This window comes from Silurus meridionalis, chromosome 4 (genome assembly GCF_014805685.1).
Source record: "Silurus meridionalis isolate SWU-2019-XX chromosome 4, ASM1480568v1, whole genome shotgun sequence".
Lineage (NCBI taxonomy): Eukaryota > Metazoa > Chordata > Actinopteri > Siluriformes > Siluridae > Silurus > Silurus meridionalis.
Genome location: NC_060887.1, coordinates 23427425 through 23453013, shown reverse-complemented (window position 1 = coordinate 23453013; position 25589 = coordinate 23427425). Strand labels below are relative to the sequence as shown.

The window sequence follows — 25589 nt, the reverse complement described above, 5'->3', positions numbered from 1 at the left end:
TCCATACCACCCTGTCCTCTACATCTTCCTCTTTCACACCAACTACCTGCATGTCTTCCCTCACCACATCCATGAACCTCCTCCTTGGCCTTCCTCTTTTCCTCCTACCTGGTGGCTCCATCCTCAGCATTCTTCTACCAATATAACTCATGTCCCTCCTCTGCACATGTCCAAACCATCTCAATCTCGCCTCCCTCACCTTGTCACCAAAACATCCTACATGCGCTGTCCCTCTAATAAACTCATTTCTAATCTTGTCCATCCTCGTCACTCCCAACGAAAACCTCAACATCTTCAGCTCTGCTACCTCCAGCTCTACCTCCTGTCTTTTACTCAATGTCACTGTCTCTAATCCATACAACATTGCAGGTCTCACCACAGTCCTATAAACTTTTCCTTTCATTCTTGCAGATACCCTACTATCACAAATCACTCCGGTCACTCTTCTCAACCCAATCCACCCTGCCTGCACTCTTTTCTTTACTTCTCTAACACACTCTCCAATACTTTGCACTGTTGACCCCAGGTACCTGAACTCCTCCACCTTCTCCACCTCTTCTCCCTGCAACCGCACCCCTCCACTGCCCTCCCTCCCATTCACACACATGTACTCTGTCTTACTCCTACTGACTTTCATTCCCCTTCTCTCCAGCGCATACCTCCACCTCTCCAGGCTCCACCCTCACATACTTCTCTGACACACCTGACCTCCTCATACAATACCACAACTCCTCTCTTGGCACCCTGTCATACACTTTCTCCAAATCCACAAATACACACTGCAATTCCTTCTGTCCTTCTCTATACTTCTCCATCAACATCCTCAAAGCAAATAAGGCATCTGTGGTGCTCTTCTTCGGCATGAAACCTTTTCTCTCAGCCTGGCTTCCACTACTCTTTCCCATAACTTCATGGTGTGACTGATCAACTTAATTCCCCTGTAGTTACTGCAGATCTCCCTTATGCTTAAAGATCGGTACCAGCACACTCCTTCTCCATTCCTCAGGCATGCTCTCACCTTCCAGAATCTTGTTAAACAATCTGGTTAAAAACTCCACTGCCATCTCTCCTAAACATCTCCACGCTTCTACAGGTATGTCATCTGGTCCAACTGACTTTTCACTTTTTTATCCTCTTAATCGCTGCTCTTACTTCCTCCTTACTAATCCTATCCACTTCCTGCTTCACTAACTCTACATCATCCAACCTTCTCTCGCTCTGATTTTCCTCATTCATCAGCTGCTCAAAATACTCCCTCCACCTTCTCAACACACTCTCCTCACTAGTCAACACATTTCCATCTCCATCCTTTATTGCTCTAACTTGCAGCACATCCTTCCCAGCTCTGTCTCTCTGTCTGGCTAATCGGTATAAATCCTTTTCTCCTTCCTTAGTGTCCAACCTCTCATACAGCTCCTCATATGCCTTTTTCTTGGCTTTCGCCACATCTCTCTTTACCTGCTGCCGCATCTCCTTGTACTCCTGCCTACTTTTCTCATCACTCTCTCTATCCCACTTCTGTTTTGCCAACCTCTTTCTCCTTATGCTCTCCTGCACTTCCTCATTCCACCACCATGTCTCTTTGTCTTCCTTTCTATTTCCAGATGTCACACCAAGTACTTTTCTAGCTGCCTCCCTCATTACTCCTGCAGTAGTTTCCCAATTACTCAACACCTCTTCACCACCACCGAGCCTCTGTCTGACCTCTTCCCTGAACTTCACACTACACTCTTCCTCCTTCAGTTTCCACCATCTTATTTTTCTTTCAGTCCTCACTCTCCTCCCCTTCTTCTTCGCCTCCAAAACCATCCTACAGACCACCATCCGATGCTGTCTAGCTACACTGTCCCCTGCCAACACCTTACAGTCTCCTTCAGGTTGCATCTCCTGCATAGAACATAGTCCACCTGTGTGCACCTCCTCCACTCGTATACGTCACCCTATGATCCTCCTTCTTCTTAAAATATGTGTTCACCACTGCCATTTCCACCCCTTTAGCAAAATCTACCACCATCTGCCCTTCCACATTCCTCTCCTTAAAACCATACCTACCCATCACCTCCTCATCACCTCTGTTCCCTTCACCTACATGCCCATTAAAGTCTGCCCCAATCACCAATCATTCTTTCCTAGGTACACCATCTACCACTTCATCTAATTCACTCCAGAATCTTTCCTTCTCCTCCATCTCACAGCCAACTTGTGGAGCATAGGCACTGATGACATTTATCATCAACCCTTCAACTTCCAGCTTCACGTTCATCACCCTTTCAGAAACTCTCTTCACCTCCACTACACTCTTACTGAACTCTTTCGTTTGAACCCACCTCCAATGTTCCTGGCCTTACTCCCTTTCCACTTAGTCTCCTAAACACACAACATATCTACCTTTCTCCTCTCCATCATATCATCTCTCTCCCTTTACCAGTCATAGTACCAACATTTAAAGGACCAACCCGAACCTCGGCCTTGACCGATCCGGTATGAAATTCTCATTTGTGATCCGCATATTTGATTTGGCACATGTTTTACGCTGGATGCCCTTCCTAACGCAACCCTCCCCATTTATCCGGGCTTGGGACCGGCACTAAGAGTGCACTGGCTTGTGCCTCCCTAATAGCTGGGTTTTATATATATATATATATATATATATATATATATATATATATATATATATATATATATATATATATATAAATTCTAATCTATCATAGCACAGGAACATAGAGGTGCGATTCTAAAAGTGCTGGGAAACAAAATCACAGGGGGAGGTTTGTTGGTGGACATCTAGGCACGAGCAGATGGTAAGTCATCTCTGCAGTGTGAGAGTTAGTGTGTATGTGTGTGTGTGTGTGTGTGTGTGTGTGTGTGTGTGTGTGTGTGTGTAATGCCAAGACAGAATCACAGTCATTTGTGAAGTTTGATCCTAACCCCAACTCCATGCCAACAACATGAGAGAAGTGTTCTTGACGGAAGCCGCATTTCACAGAAACAAACTCTACTGATATCGTTCCGACCTGCCAGAGCATGTGACACCTGTGTGACACATTTTCCCCTCACAATGGCATGAAGCATGGCAACAGTCTTCCTCTGTCTGCACTTGAAGGGTAAACTCCACATATTCTTGATGGGAAGGGCCTCAGCAGAAGCAGCCGCCTCATGCTACTGTCACCTGAAGTTCACTGCGATAGCTTGTAAAGCACACTTTAAACACAGACTGCATTACCTTGCTGCATAAGGGAGCCCACGCCAAACCAGAAGCTGTTCAGGAGTGTAAAGTTGTTCTCCACCACATCAGAGCTTGGATTGCATGGGTGTGCATCATACCACTCATAAGGGCTAAATCTGCAAAAGACATCAAACACCTATTATCCATACAAAGTATCGTCTGACTTAAAAAAAAAAAAACTTTTATTGACATTTTAAGGCCAGTAAATCAAGTTACATTTTTTAACTTACATTTTTGCTTTATTGTGATACATTTCACAGTGACAGGTAGATACCCATTGGATTAGGATGCAATGAGATAGATGAAACGATACTACATAATCTTCTTTTGCACTGATGCTTACAACAGCTTACATACAGCCCAATTAATTACTTCAAAGTTAATTAGTATGTGCTAGGAGTATCTGATACAGCAAAGCTGTATATCTTGGCATTTTTTATGTCGAGACTTGCTATGGGGACTTGTATTCATTCAGCCACAAGAGCAGTAGAAAGGTCAGGCACTGTGTATTGTACATCATGTGTAATTTTTGTGTACATCTAGTATGCGGTCACCTAGTGTATCTCTAATCTCTTACACTAACAATGGCAAAACTTGTATATGTGCCTTACTTTATGCACAGGTGCACTGCCTGTTACATGTTTTGTCCATTTGCCTCCCGTTAAAGTAAAGTTTACCTAAAGCATACAAATAAATTTTTTGCTGTTTAAACAAATGTGTGCTTTTTGGTTACTAATTTTTGGAACAAATCTTTGGTAACAGGCCCAAACTGAAGTAAGGCTAGCACGGAAACACAACATATTTTGGGAATTAAAACTTGCCCAATAATAATTGGCCCAAACTGTTGCCAACAGTAGTGGTCATATATCCACATAATGTACCTTTGCCAATAAAATGTATTTGTTTGGGACATTTGTTCTTTCAGTTGTTTGTTTGTTCATCCGTCCACCTGTCCACCCATCCATCTGTTCATTCATTCCTTTTCAGTAACTGATTTATACCTTGAAACTTTTCCCATTAACACTGGGTGCAAGGTTTGAAGGATTACCCCAGGGATGGAATGCTAGATTATTGCAGGGTACTATGCACACACACATTCCCACTTATAGGCAATTTTGGACAGCCAAATCAACAAACCTGCATGTTTTGTACACTGGAGAAATCAGAGACCATTAAGGATACCCAAACTGACACATGAAGTGCCTTGATAGTTTATATTGAGCATACCATACACTCACTGAATATGTGGAACTATGCCTAGAGAACACTTGTGCAACTGTGTGTATGCAATTTTCTACAAGAAAAGAAAAACGGCATTTGTGCAAAGTATATCAAAGAAGAAACAAAAGACTTGTGTTTGTACACATAGTATTGTTGTGCATATTGATCTTGGCTGTGTGTAATCCACATTAAGCAGAAATTATGGTTTTAAGTATGTCAGGACAGGGTTACACACCTGTATCTCTGGATTCCAACAAAGTATTTTTTTCTTTGCTTAAAGACACCTGACTCAGCCAGTTAAATACCAGGTTTAGTATGTGCATTTGAGTAGGAAAATCACTGTGGGGCCACAGGACTGAAGTTGTTGCACCCTGCTGTAGAATTTATGCAAATGCATATTTGAGAGATCTAATGATAATAATTTATTGACTGTTATGCATGTGTGGTACTTTCAGAATTTCAGAGTGTTTAGTAATGAGATCTTGAATCCACACAAACTTTAAGTAGTGTCCTTGTTGTTGGGTACTTAATATCCTTTTTGGAGTCCTGTTGCTCACAATAATGCCACGATAGGCACGTGTGCTTAGTATGTTTCTATAATGAACCCCAGTGGCTAAAGTATACTTTAATATACTTTGTCTATCCAAAAACAGGAGACTTATGTGCTACACCTGAGCTGTAGCACAGTTAAGGCAGATGACTGCTTGGGCAGATCAATCCATTAGACTATACTTTGGGTACATTATCTTTAGAGGAAATCTGGTAAACAATTTTATTAATTTTGGAAACTCATTTTCAAAACACACTGAGAGCAATTTAATCACTTCCATGTATGTGTTTTTTTTTTTTTAGTTTTGATGCAGCTGATCCACAAACTTTTTTTGTAGTGACAAATAAAACATTAGATAATATGTCAGTTACATAAAAAATTATCAGTTACATTAAATACTGGATGTTTTGTCAAAGATCTATGAAGACATCACTGTAAAAACATAATTCACTGTGTGCATGCCCATAACATAAAGTTTTTTTTGTTATTAAAATACATACAGTACAATGAAAATTGATTGACATACAGAAATATGGATACAGAAAGTGTAGGATGACCAAACAAAATGGAAATAATAGTTACATAATGAAATACTGAAATAAAGATGATTGTAATAAAAAATGTAAGTGTGAGCAAGGTTACTTAGATAATGAGTTTTAACAAGCATGTAACTGGAAGAAGTTGACTGGTGACTGAGGATGAAGTATAATTATATAGAATCATTTTCTTTTCAGTCAGTTTCTTTCTTCAGACTTATAGAAACGTACTAAAAGAAATTCTAAAACTTGTTTCAGAAAATAATAGCATATGTTGTTGGTTGTCTAGTAGATTAAGTTTTAAAGCTTATACAGTGTTCTAGCAAATGCTTTGTATGATTAGCATAAAAAATGTTTTTAATTGTTTAATATGTTGGAAAGACATCAGTTACAGATAACTATCTAACCAGCTGAGAGAAACATTAGTTTGTATAATAGCCAAATTCTAGATAAATAAAAACTTTATTTTATTTAAGATTATTCTTTTTTGAGCATTTTCTCAAATGTTTATAGCATGTCTAAAGCTCTTGAGACAAAGTAGGAACTGATGATTAAATGTGAAAGCACAGTACATTGTAATAACCTTTGACCTAAAATACAGAGTAAGGCAAAGAAGAGGGTTTGGTTGAATGTGAGCTTGATGGAGGAATACAGCCTTTATAGCAAGAGAATACATTATGCTAAAGCATTTGCTTCATTTTTCTTTTGGTCCATGACTTTGTTTAGCAAATGCCCTAGCGGTTTTAAATGGTGTGTTGAGAGGCAGCACTTACATGAGTAATAGTCAACAACATAGCCTTTTGCATCAGTCCCCTTTATCGTTTTCTCTCCTAAAGCCTATTAAAATGCTGTTTGTCGATTTACACAAAGAATGCATTTTGCTATTTTGCTGTTATGACAGCAATAACACTTCCCTATCAAGCAATGCTAACACTGGATAACAAACCATATTTTTGAGACATAAGGACAGATTCAGTTTAAGTGTGCATACTATCGTTAAAATTTGTATCATGTCACTGACTTTATAGAAAACCCTGCACAGCAATTAGATTTATATCCTGTAGATGTTATGTATGCAAAGTGCTCCATAGACATATTATATTTACAAGACAGCACACAATTTAAACTTTTTTTTAATTCTAAGAACTTAAAATACAAAAAGTTAAGAGATGACAGCAAATTATACACAAATTGTGCATTACTATTTTGCAGTTTCATTTCAATACATCCATTCAATTTTAAACTAAAATGTACACACTGAAAAAAAAGCATATTTTTTTGGTCTTTCCAGGACCCTGTATATAATAGCTAATTTTTTTTTTTATTAAAAAAGCATTTGTCATTTGTCCTCCTTCCATGCCTCTATGCAGTATGCAGTATGGAGGCATCTGAAGCAGCTGATCTCAGAAAATTGAAACTTGGGGCAATGTGCAGGTATTTTAGCAGATAAGGGCAAAGGAAGGCTGAGAGGGGACATGTCCATTATTCCACTATTGCTGAAGCGTAAGTGCTTATCCACACTAGTGAGATATTGAAGTCTTAAATTTTAATCTGTATTCCATGGCCATTTTTAATCTTTTTTTTTCGTCGAATGTATATTTACTGGTGCTCTGCAGGGATGAACTCCACCACTCCTAAGTTGTGTTCTTAAAATGATCTTCAGAGCTCAGTTTCTTTTCAATTACTTGTATTTTTTTCATTACCCATTTCTGTGTGGGTTTCCTCTAAGTTTTCTAGTTTCCTCAAACCCCTACCATGCTCAGGCCCTGGCTATACTAAAGGTGTGAAGTGAGTGTGTTCACTTGGTATCCATGAGTCAGTGTGAATGTGTGTGCATGCCTGGAAGACTGCAATGTACTGGCATCCCATCTGGCATGAATTCATCCACCGTGCACCCACTGTTTGCTCGGATATGCTCTGGATTCACCACAACCAAATACAAATTACATAAATATATAAGCATTACTAATAAATTGTGCCCCATCAGTGCTTCTTAGAATGTCTATATAAGCATTTTCTTTTTCTATTTTTTGTTTTTGTAAAAAAAAAAAATGCAATTATTTGCAAATCTTGTAAACCCATATTTTATTCACGATGGAACATTGAAATCATACCAAATGTTTAAATTGAGGAAATGTACCACTATGTAGCATCCCTGCTTCTTTTAACAACAATCTGTACATGTATGTCTGGAAACTGAGTAGACCAGTTGCAGTAGTTTTACGAGAGAAATGTTGGTTCATTTATGTCTGATAAAGGATTTCCAATGTTCCATTCGTGTCTGATAGCTGGTCAACATTTCTGGGTCTTTTTTGTCACAGTTTTCGTTCCATGATGTGGCAAATGAATTAAATGGTAAAAGTTGTGGACTGCAAGCAGGCCAATTTAGCACCCAGACTCTTCTACTGCAAAGTTATGCTATTGTAACAGATGCAGTTTCCTGTTTAGCATTGTGTTGCTGAAATATGCAAGGCCTTACCTTAAAAAGACATTGTCTGGATGACAACATATGTACCTTTCAGCATTGATGGTGCCTTTCTGGACGTGCAAGTTGCCCATTTCATAGGTACTAATGCACAGACATACCATCCGAGATGCATGCATTTGAACTGAGAGCTGATAATATTCACATGATCCCTCCTCAGTATTCCAGAGGACACAGAGTCTAGAGTTTCCTAAAATAGTTTAGAATTTCAATTCGCACGACCACAGAACAGTTTTCCATTTTGCCTCAGTCCATTGGAAACAAGCCTTGGTGAAGAGAATACTGCAGCATTTCAGGATCATGATCATTTGTGGCTTCTTCTTTGCACGATAGAGCTTTAACCTGTATTTGTGTGTGGCACGGCGAACTGTGTTCATAGTCAGTGAATTCTGAAGGAGCCCATGCAGTGATTTCCAGTACAGAATCAATCTAGTACATTTTGAATGCGGAGACAACTAAAAGCACAAAGATCCCAATTTTTTATTTCCTTTTTTCTTTCCTTTAAATGGTAGATTTTCTTAGTTTAAATATGTTTTTATGTTCTATTGTAAGCAAATATATGGGTTTAAAATTTGCAAATCATGCATTCTGTTTCTTATTTACATTTTACACAGTGTTTTTTAAACTTTTAAATTGGGCACCGTATGTATGTATGTATGTACAGTGAGGAAAATAAGTATTTGAACACCCTGCTATTTTGCAAGTTCTCCCACTTAGAAATAATGGAGGGGTCTGAAATTGTCATCGTAGGTGCATGTCCACTGTGAGAGACATAATCTGAAAAAAAAATCCAGAAATCACAATGTATGATTTTTAAACTATTTATTTGTATGATACAGCTGCAAATAAGTATTTGAACACCTGAGAAAGTCAATGTTAATATTTGGTACAGTAGCCTTTGTTTGCAATTACAGAGGTCAAACGTTTCCTGTAGTTTTTCCACCAGGTTTGCACACACTGCAGGAGAGATTTTGGCCCACTTCTCCACACAGATCTTCTCTAGATCAGTCAGGTTTCTGGCCTGTTGCTGAGAAACATGGAGTTTGAGCTCCCTCCAAAGATTCTCTATTGGGTTTAGGTCTGGAGACTGGCTAGCCCATGCCAGAACCTTGATATGCTTCTTACAGAGCCACTCCTTGGTTATCCTGGCTGTGTGCTTCGGGTCATTGTCATGTTGGAAGACCCAGCCTCGACCCATCTTCAATGCTCTAACTGAGGGAAGGAGATTGTTCCCCAAAATCTCGCAATACATGGCCCCGGTCATCCTCTTCTTAATACAGTGCAGTTGCCCTGTTCCATGTGCAGAAAAACACCCCCAAAGCATGATGCTACCACCTCCATGCTTCACAGTAGGGATGGTGTTCTTGGGATGGTACTCATCATTCTTCTTTCTCTAAACACGTTTAGTGGAATTATGACCCAATAGTTATATTTTGGTCTCATCTGACCACATGACTTTCTCCCATGACTCCTCTGGATCATCCAAATGGTCATTGGCAAACTTAAGACGTGCCTGGACATGTGCTGGTTTAAGCAGGGGAACCTTCCGTGCCATGCATTATTTCAAACCATGACGTCTTAGTGTATTACCAACAGTAACCTTGGAAACGGTGGTCCCAGCTCTTTTCAGGTCATTGACCAGCTCCTCCTGTGTAGTTCTGGGCTGATTTCTCACCTTTCTTAGGATCATTGAGACCCCACGAGGTGAGAGCTTGCATGGAGCTCTTTGGTCTTGGCCATGTTAGTGGTCGGATTCTTACTAATTGTATGGGGTGGACAGGTGTCTTTATGCAGCTAACTACCTCAAACAGGTGCATCTAATTTAGGATAATAAATGTAGTGGAGGTGGACATTTTAAAGGCAGACTAACAGGTCTTTGAGGGTCAGAATTCTAGCTGATAGACAGGTGTTCACATACTTATTTGCAGCTGTATCATGCAAATAAATAGTTTAAAAATCATATATTGTGATTTTCTGGATTTTTTTTTTTAGAATATGTCTCTCACTGTGGACATGCACCTACGATTACAATTTCAGACCCCTCCATGATTTCTAAGTGGGAGAACATTGCAAAATAGCAGGGTGTTCAAATACTTATTTTCCTCACTGTATGTAGCTGTTAGTGAAGCAACGCTCTTCTAGCATTAGTCTTTTAAATAATTGTAAACTAATGTTACAGCATTACCTTCTGCTACATCCTTTTCCTGTTTTAGATTTGCTTAAAGAAAATAAGTGACTGGTTTTAGAAAAGGTCTCACAGTGCTGCAGTATTCATGGCAGCTTACTGGCTGAAAATTGAGACCATTGGCTATTTAATAGGTAAGAAGATGAAAGAAATGCACTCCTGCTAAAACTATATTTACAGCTTTTCAGAAGAGTACTGAAAGGAAGACAGAAAAGGAGCTGATGAGAGCAGCTGCCTCGTCTTGAAACTTGCAGTCCAGCCAAACACTCATTTCCTACAAAATCAACTCAAGCACTGCTCAATGAGTCAGCAACAATGGTCACTCTGGTGTGTGGGTGTTTCGGCACATCCATTTCCTGAGCACTTCACCACAGAAGAAGATTTACACATTAGGTTGCTTCTCGTGTATTCAAACCTCTACCTTCCATTAAGGTATTTAAAGTGATTATGATGAATACATTCTAAATGAAGTCTGCTACTGATCTAGATTTTACTCACCTGGCAATGACAAACAGTACACAGCTAACACCCAGATAGGCCAGCAGGATATAGACCCAGATATCAGGGGTCATGGGTTTGAGGAAGGAGAAGAAACCGGTATTAGTATTGTTTGGTCGGCGGTACAGGATGCTGATCCCAGTGTTCAGGAATGGCTTGGAGAAGTCAATCACTTTTTCTCTCACAAAGGTAATTGTAAGAGGAGCTACAGCCAAATCTGCTCTCTAAGGAGAAAAAAGACAAGAAAGGTCTGTGCAACATCCACTACACTTCAATGTTCAGATTAAAAAAAGACTGTAAAAATGTCCTTGAAAGTGATGTCTTTAAATTCAATTGCATTTAATATAATTGATTGTCTAACCCACTTAAAAATATTTATATATAAAAAAAAAATGTCCGCTATAATGAAAATGGTGTTTAACAATTATATATGGGTTTAATAATATATATATATATATATATATATATATATATATATATATATATATATATATATATATATATATATATATACACATATACATATATATATATATATATATATATATATATATATATATATATAAAATTGTTAAACCTAAATGATGTCATTATTATTGTGCAATCTACATAATTATATAATACTGTTTGCAATATCTGCATTGAATAAGCAAACATCTGTGTATTCTGTGTACGAAGAAAGCATCAGCAAATCTGTCCCCAAAGGCTATCACAGTCAGGCTTTCCAAGGTGATTCAACTGATGTGTTGAATGGCCTAGTTTCTTCGCACCAACTATTGCTTTTTCTTGCCGTCTATAAATTGCAGGGGCATGGACCCGTTCAGTGGCACGTGTCTGGCTGCATATTTAGAAGGTCACCATTTACATCGCCTCGCCCTGCTTCCCTCTCTCCTGGGTTGGACAGGAGGTTAATGAAACCAGCTGCTTGGTTCATGCTTCACTGCTTCCTTCCCCCTAACATGATGGAATCACAAAAGAGTTCAGACCTCCTCCTACCACAGCACGAAGGAAGTAGTGCGAGACTTGCTTGTACAAAATATTGCATTAGAAACATTTGAAAATGAACCATTTTCATTATAGGGGACATTTTTTCCCATTACAGAAGTACTACAATTCGATTGTTCCTCTATCTTGCCTCTATTTGACATTTCAATTCACAGCAATGGCCTCGTGTGGAGCATGGAATGCATTTGCTGTCATTGTGGTATTTCACTTCCCTGTTCCTCAATGTTTTGGTTGCGGCCATTTAAAGTGGCTGTACAGCTGTATGCAGTAGTCTGGATTAGCAAACCCTTTTTTACCATAGTGATAGGTAAATACCTGCCAACCATCCAGAAAGAGTCAGAATAGACACAGGAAGTATGTGAGAGAAACTATACATAGCTAAGTAGAATAAATGTCAGTCAAATAGTGAGCCTAGTAAGAACTCATTCAATATTTAAATGAAATACACATTTGTTTCCATTATTACTTAGGCTTACCACTGCTATCCAACCAGTCCTGCTGTTAATGCAGCTGACCAGAATGCAGGCCTGCTAGGTTGTCACTTGAGACACTATGCGCACTGTGCTAATACAAGATATGATCTACCCAACATAATCACTTCCAGTAATATCCCTTGGAGATTCACATCTCTGAGTGTAATTTGAATTGAAAGCACAAAATTATTTGTAAAAGTGCATTTCTGCAGATCCTTGCATCCAATGAAGGGTAATGTCAATATGATCAATAATAATTCTTAATAATTCTCTATTGTTTTCATAGTACCAATTTTACAAGAAAAATTAGTGCAGGACTTGAGACTCTAAATAAGTAACCTTTCGATGATTATTATTCGAGAGAATGATCCAGTCAATATCTAAAAAAAAAAAAAAAAAAAAATTTATTAAATGATATTCCAAAGGAGAATTCAACCACTATATAAAATCCTGTTCAAAATAATCCTGCTGGTTTGTAACCTCCAAGTGCAAAGGTTAATTACCGAGACTAATACAACTGATATGCTAAGCCAGACATTAATACTGTTATGGCATCATTATGAAGATCTAATTTAACAAGGCTTTGTGTTGCTACTTTGCACCTTACACACCATCTTTGGCTTGTAGTGGGCTTTGTAATAATGAGCTAAAGAATAAGCAAGCGGGTAAGTCCTACATAGTACAAAAGCCTATTTACACAACATCACACCACCTCTGTATTATTCTTTTTTATTTCACATTCTTAAACAACATCTCCGGGTTATGTATGTAACCCTGGTTCCCTGAGGGAATGAGATGCTGCATCAACCAATGCTTTGGAAATGAACGATATCGTTCCAAGATGGCGGCGCGGCAGTAGCTCGCAGCGGCCTCTCCGGATCCAAAAATGGTGCTTTCACCATATTTAGCCCGACCTTCCACAATACATGGACACCAGAGTCAGCTGTGTTCATGTGTACGACCACCAGACACTGCTACGGTACAGGCATCATGCAACCAACAATCTGCATGATGATCTTATCAACAACCTTCGCGACCTCGGCTTGCTGCGACCTCGGCCACATAGACCAGGCCCCAGCCCTCGGTGTTACCTGATGCCGGTGGCGGAGAGGAGACCTCAGCGCTGTTCGAGGAAGCGAAGCGCGGCAAACGGGCGGGTGTCCGTGCTAGGCTAAATGCTAACCCTAGCCGGCCGGCTCTCCCGTCCATTTTTCTTTCAAACGTCTGCTCCCTGGATAATAAACTGGACTACATCCGACTCCAGCAAACCACACGGCGAGAGTTTAGAGACTGTTGCGTCTTTGTTTTCACGGAGACGTGGCTCAGCGACAGAGTTCCGGACGCCGCCATCCAGCTAGACGCGCTAACCGTGTTTCGAGCCGACAGAAACACAGCTCTGTGCGGTAAGACTCGCGGTGGTGGCGTGTGTTTATATCAACACGGAATGGTGTAAGAACTCTGTGCTTGTTTCATGTTACTGCTCATCGCTAGTGGAGTTTGTGACTGTTAGATGCAGACCTTTTTATTTACCACGGGAATTCACCACAGTTTACATCGTCGGAGTGTACATTCCTCCCAGTGCTAATGCTAAGGAGGCACTGAGTGAACTCTACGGCGCTATTAGCGACCTGCAGAATGCTCACCCGACGGATTGTTTATTATCGCCGGAGATTTCAACCATGCGAATCTCAAGACTGTGCTTCCTAAACTCCATCAGCATGTGGACTTTGCAACGAGAGGAGCGAACACGCTGGATCTTGTTTACACAAACATCCCGGCGCGTATCGTGCGGAGCCCGCCCCATCTCGGATACTCAGACCACTGCTCTGTTATGTTGATTCCAGCATACAGACCGCTCATCAGACGCTCTAAACCGGTTCTGAAACAGGTGAAAACCTGGCCAGAAGGAGCTACTTCTGCTCTTCAGGACTGTTTTGAGTGCACTGACTGGGACATGTTTAGAGAGGCTGCAACCACGGCGATTCCATCAACTTGGAGGAGTACACATCATCAGTGACCTGCTACATCAGCAAGTGCGTTGACGATGTGACCATCTCCAAGTCCATCACTACACGCTCCAATCAGAAGCCGTGGATGACTGCAAATGTGCGTGCGCTGTTGAAACAAAGAGACTCTGCCTTCAGAACAGGGGACAAGGCGGCCTTAAAACAGCAAGGGCCAAACTGTCTCGTGCTATCAGAGAGGCAAAGCGCACACGCCAAGAAAATCCACGACCACTTCCAGGACAGTGGAGACACTCGGCGCATGTGGCAGGGCATCCAGGTGATCACGAATTACAAGACCACATCACCTGCTTGTGACCGTGACGCCTCCCTCCCAGATGCGCTGAACGACTTCTACGCCCGGTTTGAGGTACAGAACAACGTGGTGGCGAGGAAGACCATCCCTCCTCCCACTGACCAGGTGCTCTGTCTAACCACAGCTGAAGTGAGGAAAACTCTATGCAGAGTTAACCCACGGAAGGCTGCTGGACCTGACAACATTCCTGGCAGGGTGCTCAGAGAATGTGCAGAACAACTAGCAGATGTCTTCACTGACATCTTCAACATCTCCCTGAGCAGTAACGTTGTTCCCACGTGCCTCAAGACAACGACCATCGTTCCTGTGCCAAAGAAATCGACTGTCTCCTGCCTCAATGACTATCGTCCCGTCGCGCTCACTCCCATCGTGATGAAGTGCTTCGAGAGGCTTGTCATGAGGCACATCAAGACACAGCTTCCACCCTCCCTGGACCCAATGCAGTTTGCGTATCGTCCAAACCGTTCCACGGACGATGCCATCTCCACAACCCTTCATCTGGCCCTCACCCACCTGGATAACAAGGACTCATATGTACGAATGCTGTTCATTGATTTCAGCTCAGCATTCAACACAATCATTCCTCAGCACCTGATCGAGAAGCTGAACCTTCTGGGCCTGAACACCTCTCTGCAACTGGATCCTGGATTTCCTGACTGGGAGACCTCAGGCAGTCCGGATCGGGAACAGCATCTCCAGCACCACCACACTGAGCACTGGAGCCCCTCAAGGCTGTGTGCTCAGTCCACTGCTGTTCACTCTGCTGACTCACGACTGTGCACCAACGCACAGCTCAAATCATATCATCAAGTTCGCTGATGACACGACCGTGGTGGGTCTAATCAGCAGGAACGATGAGTCAGCATATAGAGAAGAGGTGAAACGGTTAACTGCCTGGTGTGGAGCAAACAACCTGTCTCTGAACGTGGACAAAACGAAAGAGATGGTTGTGGACTTCAGGAGAGCTCAGAGCGACCAATCTCCACTGATTATCGATGGATCCTCTGTGGAGATCGTCAAGAGCACCAAATTCCTTGGTGTTCATCTGGCGGACAACCTCACCTGGTCACTTAACACCAGCTCCATCACCAAGAAAGCCCAGCAGCGTCTATACTTTCTGAGAAGGCTGAGGAAAGCCCACCTCCCTCCCCATCCTGTCCATGTTCTACAGAGGGACCATTGAGAGCATCCTGAGCAGCTGCATCACTGCCTGGTTTGGGAATTGCACCGTCTCGGATCGCAAGACCCTACAGAGGATAGTGAGGACAGCTGAGAAGATCATCGGAGTCTCTCTCCTCTATCATGGACATTTACACCACACGCTGCATCCGCAAAGCACACAGCATTGTGGACGATCACACACACCCGTCACACGCATACTTCACCCTCCTACCATCAGGAAAACGGTTCAAGCATTCGGGCCGTCACAACAAGACTGTGTAACAGTTTCTTCCACAAGCCATCAGGCTTCTCAACACACAGAACTGAACAGAACTCACACACACTCACACACACTCACTTACACACGCACACACACACACACGCTCACTGTGTGTTACTGTTACTGAACTGAACTGTACAACCTGGACTAAACACATTCATCACTCATCTCGATCCACTCCATCACCATTTATATATTTATTATTATTTATACTATATTCAGTACAATGTTTATATTCAGTACAATGTTTACATGCTGTTTTTGCACCTTTTATACTACAGTATAATGTTTACATGCTGTCTTTGCACCTCCTTGCTGCTGTTTTTTGCACTACATTGCTCTTTCTGTTTGTATTTTCTCCTGGGTATAGTTTTTACATTCACCTCACACAGTACTGTATATGTAAGTATACAGTAGGTTTACTAGTCGGCGCTATACTTGGTTTGTGTCTTTTGTCTTGTCTTGTGTTGTCTGTCTGCACTCTGTCTGTCTGTACTGTTCTTTTGTTTGCACTGTTTGCACCAGGCTGCACTCGATGCACTTTATGTTGTTTTGTTGTTTTTGTGTAGCACCAGGGTTCCGGAGGAACGTTGTTTCGTTTTTACTGTGTACTGTGTACCACTGTGTATAGTAAAAATGACAATAAAAGCCACTTGACTTGACTTGACTTGACTTGTTGTCCATACTCTGAATCACCTTTATAATCCATTTAATGGAAAGTGCAGCATCACCGGTGGGGTGACGTCACGACCAAGAAGCTATAAAAAGCGAATGGAGTGAAGCCGACACTAGCATCTGTAAAAGAGAAGGAAGTGCTGCAGGGATGCTGGCAGTGTGGCATAGAGATGCAGCATCTCGTTCCCTCAGGGAACCAGGGTTACATACGTATGGGGGCACAGCTAGGCCGAAGGACAGATGGGCCAGAAGTGGCACTGAGGTCAAGGTTATAAAACCTGATAAAGGTCAGCAGAGTGGATCAGCCTGAAGTGTTGCAGATATCATGGAGTGAGACTCCAGAGGACCAAGCCTTAGAGGATGCCACACTCCAGGTCGAGTGTGCTCTAAAACCAAAAGGAGCAGGCGACCAGAAGACTTGTAAAAGGATGCATTGATAATCCACCTGCTTAGAATGTGCTTGTTAGCAGGGAGACCCCTCCTCGGAGGGGCATAGCAGATAAAAAACTAATCTGACCTCCTCCACAAACTCGTCCTGTGGATGTAAGAGTTCAGTGCTTGCACCGGACACAGCTGGTTGAGCTTCTCCTGGTCTGGGGCCTGAAAAGGAGAATGATAGAATGACTGGAGCCTGATCATGGGGTGACTGAGGGCCCCTTAGGTATGTAACCCGTTCTGGGGAACAGAAAGGCACTGGCCATGCCTGAAGTAAACTCCAGAAAAGAGGGGGCCACTGAGAGGGCCTGTAAATCCCCTACTACCCTGAAGCAGTGAGCGTGGCAGGGTAAACGGACCAGGTCCCTGGGGGTGCCGGGGCAGGGCAGGCACCATGTAATGAGGTACAACATGCCCTTTCCCAGTAGGGTCCCCAGAACGTCCTATGTCAGGACTTTTTGGACGAAGCAATCTTATTGGAAAATGACAGTCCTTAGATCTGCCATCTCCCAGGACTTCGGCCCAGAGCGTTGCACAGGATCCCTAACAGGGGGAGTGCGAGTGGCGATCTGTATCTATCGATGATGGGAGGAGCTTGGTTGCGATTGGGGCTGTGCCTGCCGAGCACAGCCTGAGAGCTAAGTGGGAGAAACTGATGAAATGCCACAGACTCTTTCTTGGCCTCATAAAATCGGTCGACTGCTGTATTTACGGAGTTGGCGAACAGGCCAGTCGGCGTTAAAGGGGCGTATTGAAGAGATCCGATAAGGTAAGCCATAAGTACCTCTCTGTTGACGCTAGGGCGGCCATAGATTAGCCAACAGCCAGAGTGGTCTCTTTAGTGTTCCTGAGAGTAAACCATCTTGACCCACCAGCGCTGATGTATTATGCAAGGACTTGGTGGCCAATGTCTGGGTCTTAAGGATGATGCCACCACAGGGTAGAGATAGCTGGTCAGCATCTGGTCAACCCGGGGCATCGACCCATAACCATGTTATTTCAGCCCCATAACGTTGGAGTACAACACCGCCTTAAGGCTAAAGAAGTGGGCCAAATATGGCTTCGCCCAGTACCTGGACAACTCAGTGTGCAGGTCGGGAAAGGACAACAGACCGTGATGTGGAGGTTGTGAAGCAGGCTGCAAAAAGCGTTTGTCAGTCTTGCTGGACAAAAGCGCTCTCTGCTCATCAGCCAGCCAAGACAGATCTAGCTTGACAACAGCTCGAGCCACAACCTCTATGAGCTCACCCACTTCTGACTTGCAAAGTGCAGCTCCCCTCCTCGGTGGAAGAGAGGTGGAGCTCAATGCTCTGGTTACATGGGAAAGAAACCGGCGAAAGGCGTGCTTCCGAGTTCTGGAACTGGCAGGAGAGGCAGGAGAAATGGACAAGCCCATCTCGAAGCCCTCTGTGAGGTCCATTTATGAGCCCCAGGAACAAGCATGCTGCTCCGCCTCAGCGGGAGTGGGGCCAGAACTGCGAGGAGCGGGGGCACCCTCCTTGAAGAGTGCCTACCGAGAGTGTAGCATCCGCATGGATATGGGAGAACAATGTGCACAGTCGGCTCCCTCAAGAACCGACTTCACATGCTCCACTCCCAGACAAGCCACACAAAGCTGGAAAGTGTGCTTAGTCTTCTTAAAAGCTTTCATTTTTTGAAAAAACGATTGTCAAACAATATGACAGAAAACACACAGAGCCATGTGCTTTTTATGTGCTTTTAATAGCTACCTGGTCATGACGTCACCCCACCGGTGATGCCGCACTTTCCATTGAACCGATTACACATGTGATTCACAGTTTGGACAATGTGGAAGCGTTTCCAAAGCATTGTTGACGCAACTCGAGTTCCTAAAAGGGAACTCCATGTTTTTAGGAAAAAGAACATATCCTTTTGGTAAAATTAAGAGGATGGTTTATAATCAAAGTTACATGTATTTGCTGTATTTGCTCTGTGTGTGTGTGTGTGTGTGTGTGTGTCTGTGTGTGTGTGTGTGTGTGTGAGAGAGACATTTTTTGTCACTGTCAATACGGTTTTCGGTGCGACAGGATGTGGTGACCTATAAAGATGAGGAAAGAGGTCTTACTTATTTTAATGAACCTTCAAGAGTGTAATATGGATAAATAAATGTGCCGGGCTAGGGTGCTTTGTAATTCACTAATGAAACTATGATTTATGTGAGCTTGTAGAATGCCGGTTTGAATGCATAGCCCCATGCCTTAGTGCCACTTTATTATCAAGTAGAAAAAACAGCCTAAACAGTTTGCTTGTTGTCTTCATTAGAGCTATGAATCCTTGCATGCAGGTCACTAGTGAGCATTGCATGCACTTAGTGAGTGCAAAACTAAAAATAATGAAAAGTGTCACCCGAATGTACTTGATGAATATAAATCGAGCTGATGAATACATCTGACAGCCTCCATTAATAATGGTTCTCTTCTTTTGCATGGGTGTCATGAGCAAGGACCCTCAAACCACACAGTGCTGCTTCTAAAATGAGAAGTATGTGCATTTGTATGGCCAAATGGCAAGTGGTTTATTGATGGTTAGTTTAATGATGCTTATAATTCTGTGGAGGGCTCTTCTCAATCCATTATCAATCAAGCAGCTAATGAAAATCATGGAAAGCTACTCCAGAGTTATTGGTCATAAACAGGGTCCAAAATCTACCTTCTACTTTAGGGTAAAACTAGCAAAAAATAATGTACATCACTGTTTCGTTTTCTGTCTTATTTTGATTTAACTGACATCCTCTTTATGCAACTTGAGTTTAATTTCCTTAGCTTGGAAATTATTCTGATCAACTTATCTTTGTAGACAGCAGTGAGAAGTGCACTCAGCCATGAAATAGAGCACGTAAAAATACACACAACACCTCTCAAGTCTTCTGATAATGACAAATAATACTCAGATGCATTTTTAGAATTATAAAGATGAAAATTTTGGAAAAGGGACATTTGCTTATGAAAAAAATCTGTTTATTTTATCATTCAATAGATGTTATATACGTAGCTTAAAAAACTGTTGACTTTTTTTCTTGTGCTTAATTTTTATTCATTCCTGTGATGAATATATCTTATTAAAGCAATGAGAATGCTATGAGCACCCCAATTCTAGTTATGGGGATTTTAAAATCATCAGACGCTGTCCATTCTGTATGCTCATTTATGGTTCGATTGCAATTTATTTCCTTTAAATTTATGCTGAAGTCCCAATAGTGGACACAGACTAACACACACGCACACACACCTATACCTTTGTCTGCACCAGCAATAATGTCTTTGTTCCCTCAAGGTGACTGTTATCAGACCGGATCTGGCCAAAGCGCATGGGATGATTAAGTGCTGCAGCAGTAGCTCACCTCTCTCAGCCCTTCCAACACCCTGCCGTCGACTCCCACCTTATGACTTCGTCCACTAAATGCCATTTAAGCTATTATATCTCTCCTGTGTAAAATCTGGGAAAGTGAGGGAAAGGAGAGACACTTCACAAATGCCAAACCAGTAGTGCCTAAATAAATGTAATAAATAAATAAGAATGGTAGGGCGTGGTGCTCTTTAACAGCGGCCATCTTAATTTAAACTTCTGGTTTACAGAGAAGTGTCTGGTCCTTTGCACCCACTCTTTATAACTTGCTGATGTATGACCCAGGAACCTGCATGTCCTATTGGACAGTTTCGTTGCATTTGAACTCCACAGCTTTGTAACTTTCAAGTTTTATTTACTGAGATAAATGACAAAACCACAGTATGGTTGAATCAGAAAACATGCATACATTTTGGCATTGGTCTGAAAGTATTTCTGACTGTAACAGATCCTAAGCAATAGGTTTGTATCAATGATCTAGTTATCATTCCTATAGAAACAGGTCATTCGCAAGGTTAACATTTATTGCAGAAGTTTCTGGGTTTTTTAGTGATGTGTAACATTTAGTAAGTTTCCAGAGTAGTTCCCAGAGAGTCTTCAGGACTGTTTGTGCTTTCTAGTATCTCAGTCACATGACAAGCTGAGATTTTGGCAATGTCACTGTCTCATTTTCACACTTCAAAGGTGAGAAAAAGAGGGACTACTGACGAAATGACTGGTTATGTCTGCTATAACAAATATTAACTTGTCTTGTGGACATTCCCTAACAACTAAATAATATACAATAAATAAGTAAATACATGTGTGATTTAATTAATAAATAAAATAATATGGGTTGAATAGCAATCTCCAGGCCATGCTGCTATACAAAAGCAATCCACACCTCACACAGGTGTGGATTGCTTTTATATAGCAGCATTATTGATGTGGCTTTAAGTCAGATGTAATTATTTACTTAAAATGTTGCTTATCTGGGATACTGAAACTAAATTAACAGATGGAAGAGAATGTGACTAAAAGTCATTTATGTGATTAAAATTAAAATAGAAAAAGTATTTTCTTCATGTGTACAATATCTAATTAAATATAATTATTATATTATAATATACATATAATAGAGTTCTTTTATTTTGCTTCTCACAGGTAAAAATGATCTAAGTATATAATACACTTTTGTTGTACGTTTAACACATTCAAATTCTATAGAACCGCACAGTGAAATTTATTGCAAGATGTGTGTATTGAATGTGGTATTGCTCCACATTTGTCAAAGAATGCTACAAGTGTCAATGAAGCGAAACTGAACTTATACTTACATGCTCCATAAGCTCTCTTATGATGCCATTCCATTGGCCCTTGTCATCCTGAAAGCCATATTTCCCATCAGGCACCAAACGGATCTCATAAGAAAATCCCAGAATACCCGCCAGTTCCTTCAGGAGGTCAATGCAGAAGCCCTCAAAGCGGTCATTTCCAACAAGTGCTTTGTCAGACTTTTTAAGCATGACATATGGCTCCTCCTGAGCAGATACAAAACAACAAATGAAAAGCAATGGTTAGGTCAGCTTTTTCTCTCACTGGCAAGCACACATGCTTAAATGAGAGAAAATAAACACACCTGAATGCACCACAGGGAGCTACAGAAAAATCAAAGACGATATGCATTTACATAATTTCGTTCCATAATTTGCAGCTCTGTCACTTTAAAATTGATTTGTAGTTTTCATTTTTTTTTACTTTGTAAAAATCCACACTAACGTGTGTGCATGTGTATGTGTGCTTAATTTGCTACTGAACATTTTCATTATAGTTTTAAAATTCTTATTTCATTTTATGAGACACTGGCACAATATATACAGTGTTTGGACTTTATACAGTGTTTTATACTTTATAACATATAAGGTTTAGCAAATCACACTTTTAAAACACTTCAAACACATCATATTATGCTTTTAAACACATTTACAAGGGCACACCTTAATAAATATTAGTTTTAAAATTTTCTTCAAGCTAGTTTCAGAATAGTAAAACTAAATTCATTGTTAACAGTTACAACCCCCCCTCCACAAAATTCTGCTGCCTCTGTCTCTGCATATATATATATATATATATATATATATATATATATATATATATATATATATATATATTTGTATCCACAAATTGTTTCAGTTCACAAGAAGAGACTCATGTAGTTTATAGAGTCCTGAATCTTTATAGCTGTGTAATACTTCACCAGAAGCTCATTATTTGGGTCGTATAAATCCTTGATTAGGAACAGAATGCTGCAATGAAAATGAACATGCTCATAATGTCATCAACAATGTTACTGATGATTAGTAGGAGGGTTTCAGAAAAATGACTCGTGTGGAGAAATTACAATATAAGCTTTGTAAAGTATGCGGAGTTCATCTTTGTCATGACTTAATGGGTGACGTCGTTTTACTTTGATATTTGTTTTCTTTATGACTGCATAGACCAGCTATTCAAAAACTCGTAGTGAGCCTTTTTTTCCATTTTCCTCAGTGTGACCATAATCTAGCTCTCACAGCATTTTTACACTTGAGCAGGAATGGGGAAAAAATCCACATGTTCCTACAGAAACACCACGGCTGTCACTAGATTGATAGTTCTCATCTATTGACAGAAAAATTTTATGAATACAAAAGTCTATATTATACTGTATAAATGTAAAAGCAGATACAAGGCCATTTTTTTTAATTTTCAACAAGAAACAAAAAATAAATAAAAATACAAAGTTTGGTATGGTGTTCTTTAGATTATGTGATAATTTGTGTTTTTTTGCACATAACTTACTAAATTATACCTTTTGGAATTGGTATATTGGTATATTTGATTCCAATTAAATTTTTTATATTTTGCCACATGGCTTGGATGTTTTTGTGAGAAAGGGCTTCTATCTAGCCATGCTACCTAAAAAAGCCCAGACATGTGAAGAATGTAAAAGATTGATGTCATATGGCGAATAATCAGTACATGTCAGATATTCCTACAGCTCCTTTAATGTTGCTGTAGGTCTCTTGGCAGTTTTTGTCATGTCCTTTTATACATTTTGAAGAGATGTTTTGTTCTTGGTGTTGCCACTGAGATGTTCCATTTTCTCCATTTGTTGATGAAGCCCTTTATGATGTTTCATGGTACACCTAATGTTTTGGAATCTTTTTATACCTCTCTGCTGATCGATTCCTTTCAACAAGAATAAAATGCATGCTTTATAAGTTTTTTTTTCAGATCATTACTTTAGCAAGCAGATTTAACCAGGAAGATGTAAAGAAAAGCCCTCAGAAACAGCTGATCCCTATTTTACATTATTTGATTTACTAGATTCATTTAATTGAGGACAGCTGTATGATAATTATGTATGATATGTTATGACTTATCTTTTATCTGTTTTATATTTTTTTTATTTTTTTGTTTGATTGATTGATTTACAACAGAAAACCTGCCATTTCAGCAGAATTGTGCACATGTTTTATATTGGTAAGTTGCAATTTCTTTATGACTTATAATATAGGAAATAATATAGTCTACTTATGGTGGATATTGTTTAGAATATTTGTCAGTGTGTTTGCTCTGGAAGGATTTTATTTGCTTATCAACAATTTCTAAATTAAGACGTTGTATTATTGAAACTAATGCATTGTTAACTAAATAACAGCCAATGAGTTCTTGACTATAATGGAATTTATTTAAAAACTGAAGTCAGCCAACTCCAAGGAAACTTTGTATAAGTTGTCCAATTATCTTGATCAAAAAGTTTCTGTGTTGCAGAAAAAAGGAATTACCATCTGTTCTCTGCATCCTAATATGTGAAATTCCCCAAGGTTTGGACTCATATCAAAACTGAAAGCTGCTTTTTTTGCTCTGCCTCTTTCTTTCTTTCTTTCTTTCTTTCTTTCTTTCTTTCTTTCTTTCTTTCTTTCTTTCTTTCTTTCTTTCTTTCTTTCTTTCTTTCTTTCTTTCTTTCTGTGCATGGGATTACTCAATAATAAGGGGTAGATGTGACAATGTGTGCGAGGAAGCTCCATCAAATATCATAATCTCCTTTCAGAGAATCATTTCTCACTCAATAAATGCCAGGTGTCTTATTTGTGTGTTGGTGAGCCAAAATGATATTATCTGTCGTGTTTTGCGTCCACTAGTTTAATGCTGCTTCATTTCAGATATGATGTGGTTTTACTTCCTGGCTAAAAATTAAAATTTGGACATCATGTAAATGGAAAAAAATGTCTAAAAGTGTGTAATAAAAAGACGTAGGTAAACACAATTTGGCTTCATTTGTTAAAAAAAAAAACCTTAATAAAAAAATATTTGAATATTATTAAGATTTTATGCACTTTTTTCTTTTTGATGCCTCTGCTTGCAGTTTTTACACCTGAGATTCATTTGCATGTCCTTAAAATAGTTTATGCCCAAGATTCACCTTTTCTTCTTTAGACAATCATACCAGAATCTTGTACCTATCACATTTTCTGTAATCATTAAATCTACAATGTTTAACCTTTCAACACAGTGGTGTATGATGTAGTACACAGCTGTAGGAGCGCTATAATCTCACTATACAGTGTCACGTGTAATGGAATGAAGTGGAATTTTTAGACAGTTATCTTTAAGCAAAGCTCATTATAAATGTCTATCGAAGAATATTAATATTTCAATAATAAAAATTTTAAGCTAATTTCAACATGCATTCTGACCAGAAAGGGACATCATGCTCTTAATGAAGAAATTCTACAAGGCCAGTTAGATCTTTATGTGCAATGCAGTAGTTTACTACTTACTTTTGCTGTCTACAGTTTTGATGGAAAGATTATTTCAACTGCCAGCAGAAAGAGAGAGACAGAGAGAAAGATAGAGAGACCGAGAGAGAGAGAGAGAGAGAGAGAGAGAATGAAAGAGAACTGAAATAGTGGGGAATTTGCTTTCACTGGTTATGTGACCTTACCAGTATTGTGGTGATGACCAGCGAGCGGTTGGAGAGTGAGTCAGTGATGTTCATGCCATTCCTCTTAGGGAGCTCTGTGATGTTCAGGCCTCCTGAAGCACTCCACTTTCCCACCTGCAGAAGATGAAAATTGTGTAGTCTGAGTGCACTGCACTTGCCTGTGCAATTCTTATGTTCCCAATAGCTCACAGTGCTGCATTAGTGG

At 40.3% G+C, this 25589-nt stretch overlaps 1 protein-coding gene across 1 annotated transcript in view; it reads right to left on the bottom strand.

Annotated features, from left to right (window-relative positions):
* The window catches only part of grik3 (glutamate ionotropic receptor kainate type subunit 3), a 99049-nt gene that overhangs the window by 17249 nt on the left and 56211 nt on the right, over window positions 1–25589 (bottom strand). The window contains exons 9-12 of the mRNA XM_046847043.1: window positions 25385–25498; window positions 21735–21938; window positions 10705–10928; window positions 3227–3345 (exon numbers count right to left, since the gene is read on the bottom strand). Coding sequence (XP_046702999.1) covers window positions 3227–3345; window positions 10705–10928; window positions 21735–21938; window positions 25385–25498 — 661 coding nt within the window. The remainder of the gene's footprint in view (window positions 1–3226; window positions 3346–10704; window positions 10929–21734; window positions 21939–25384; window positions 25499–25589) is intronic.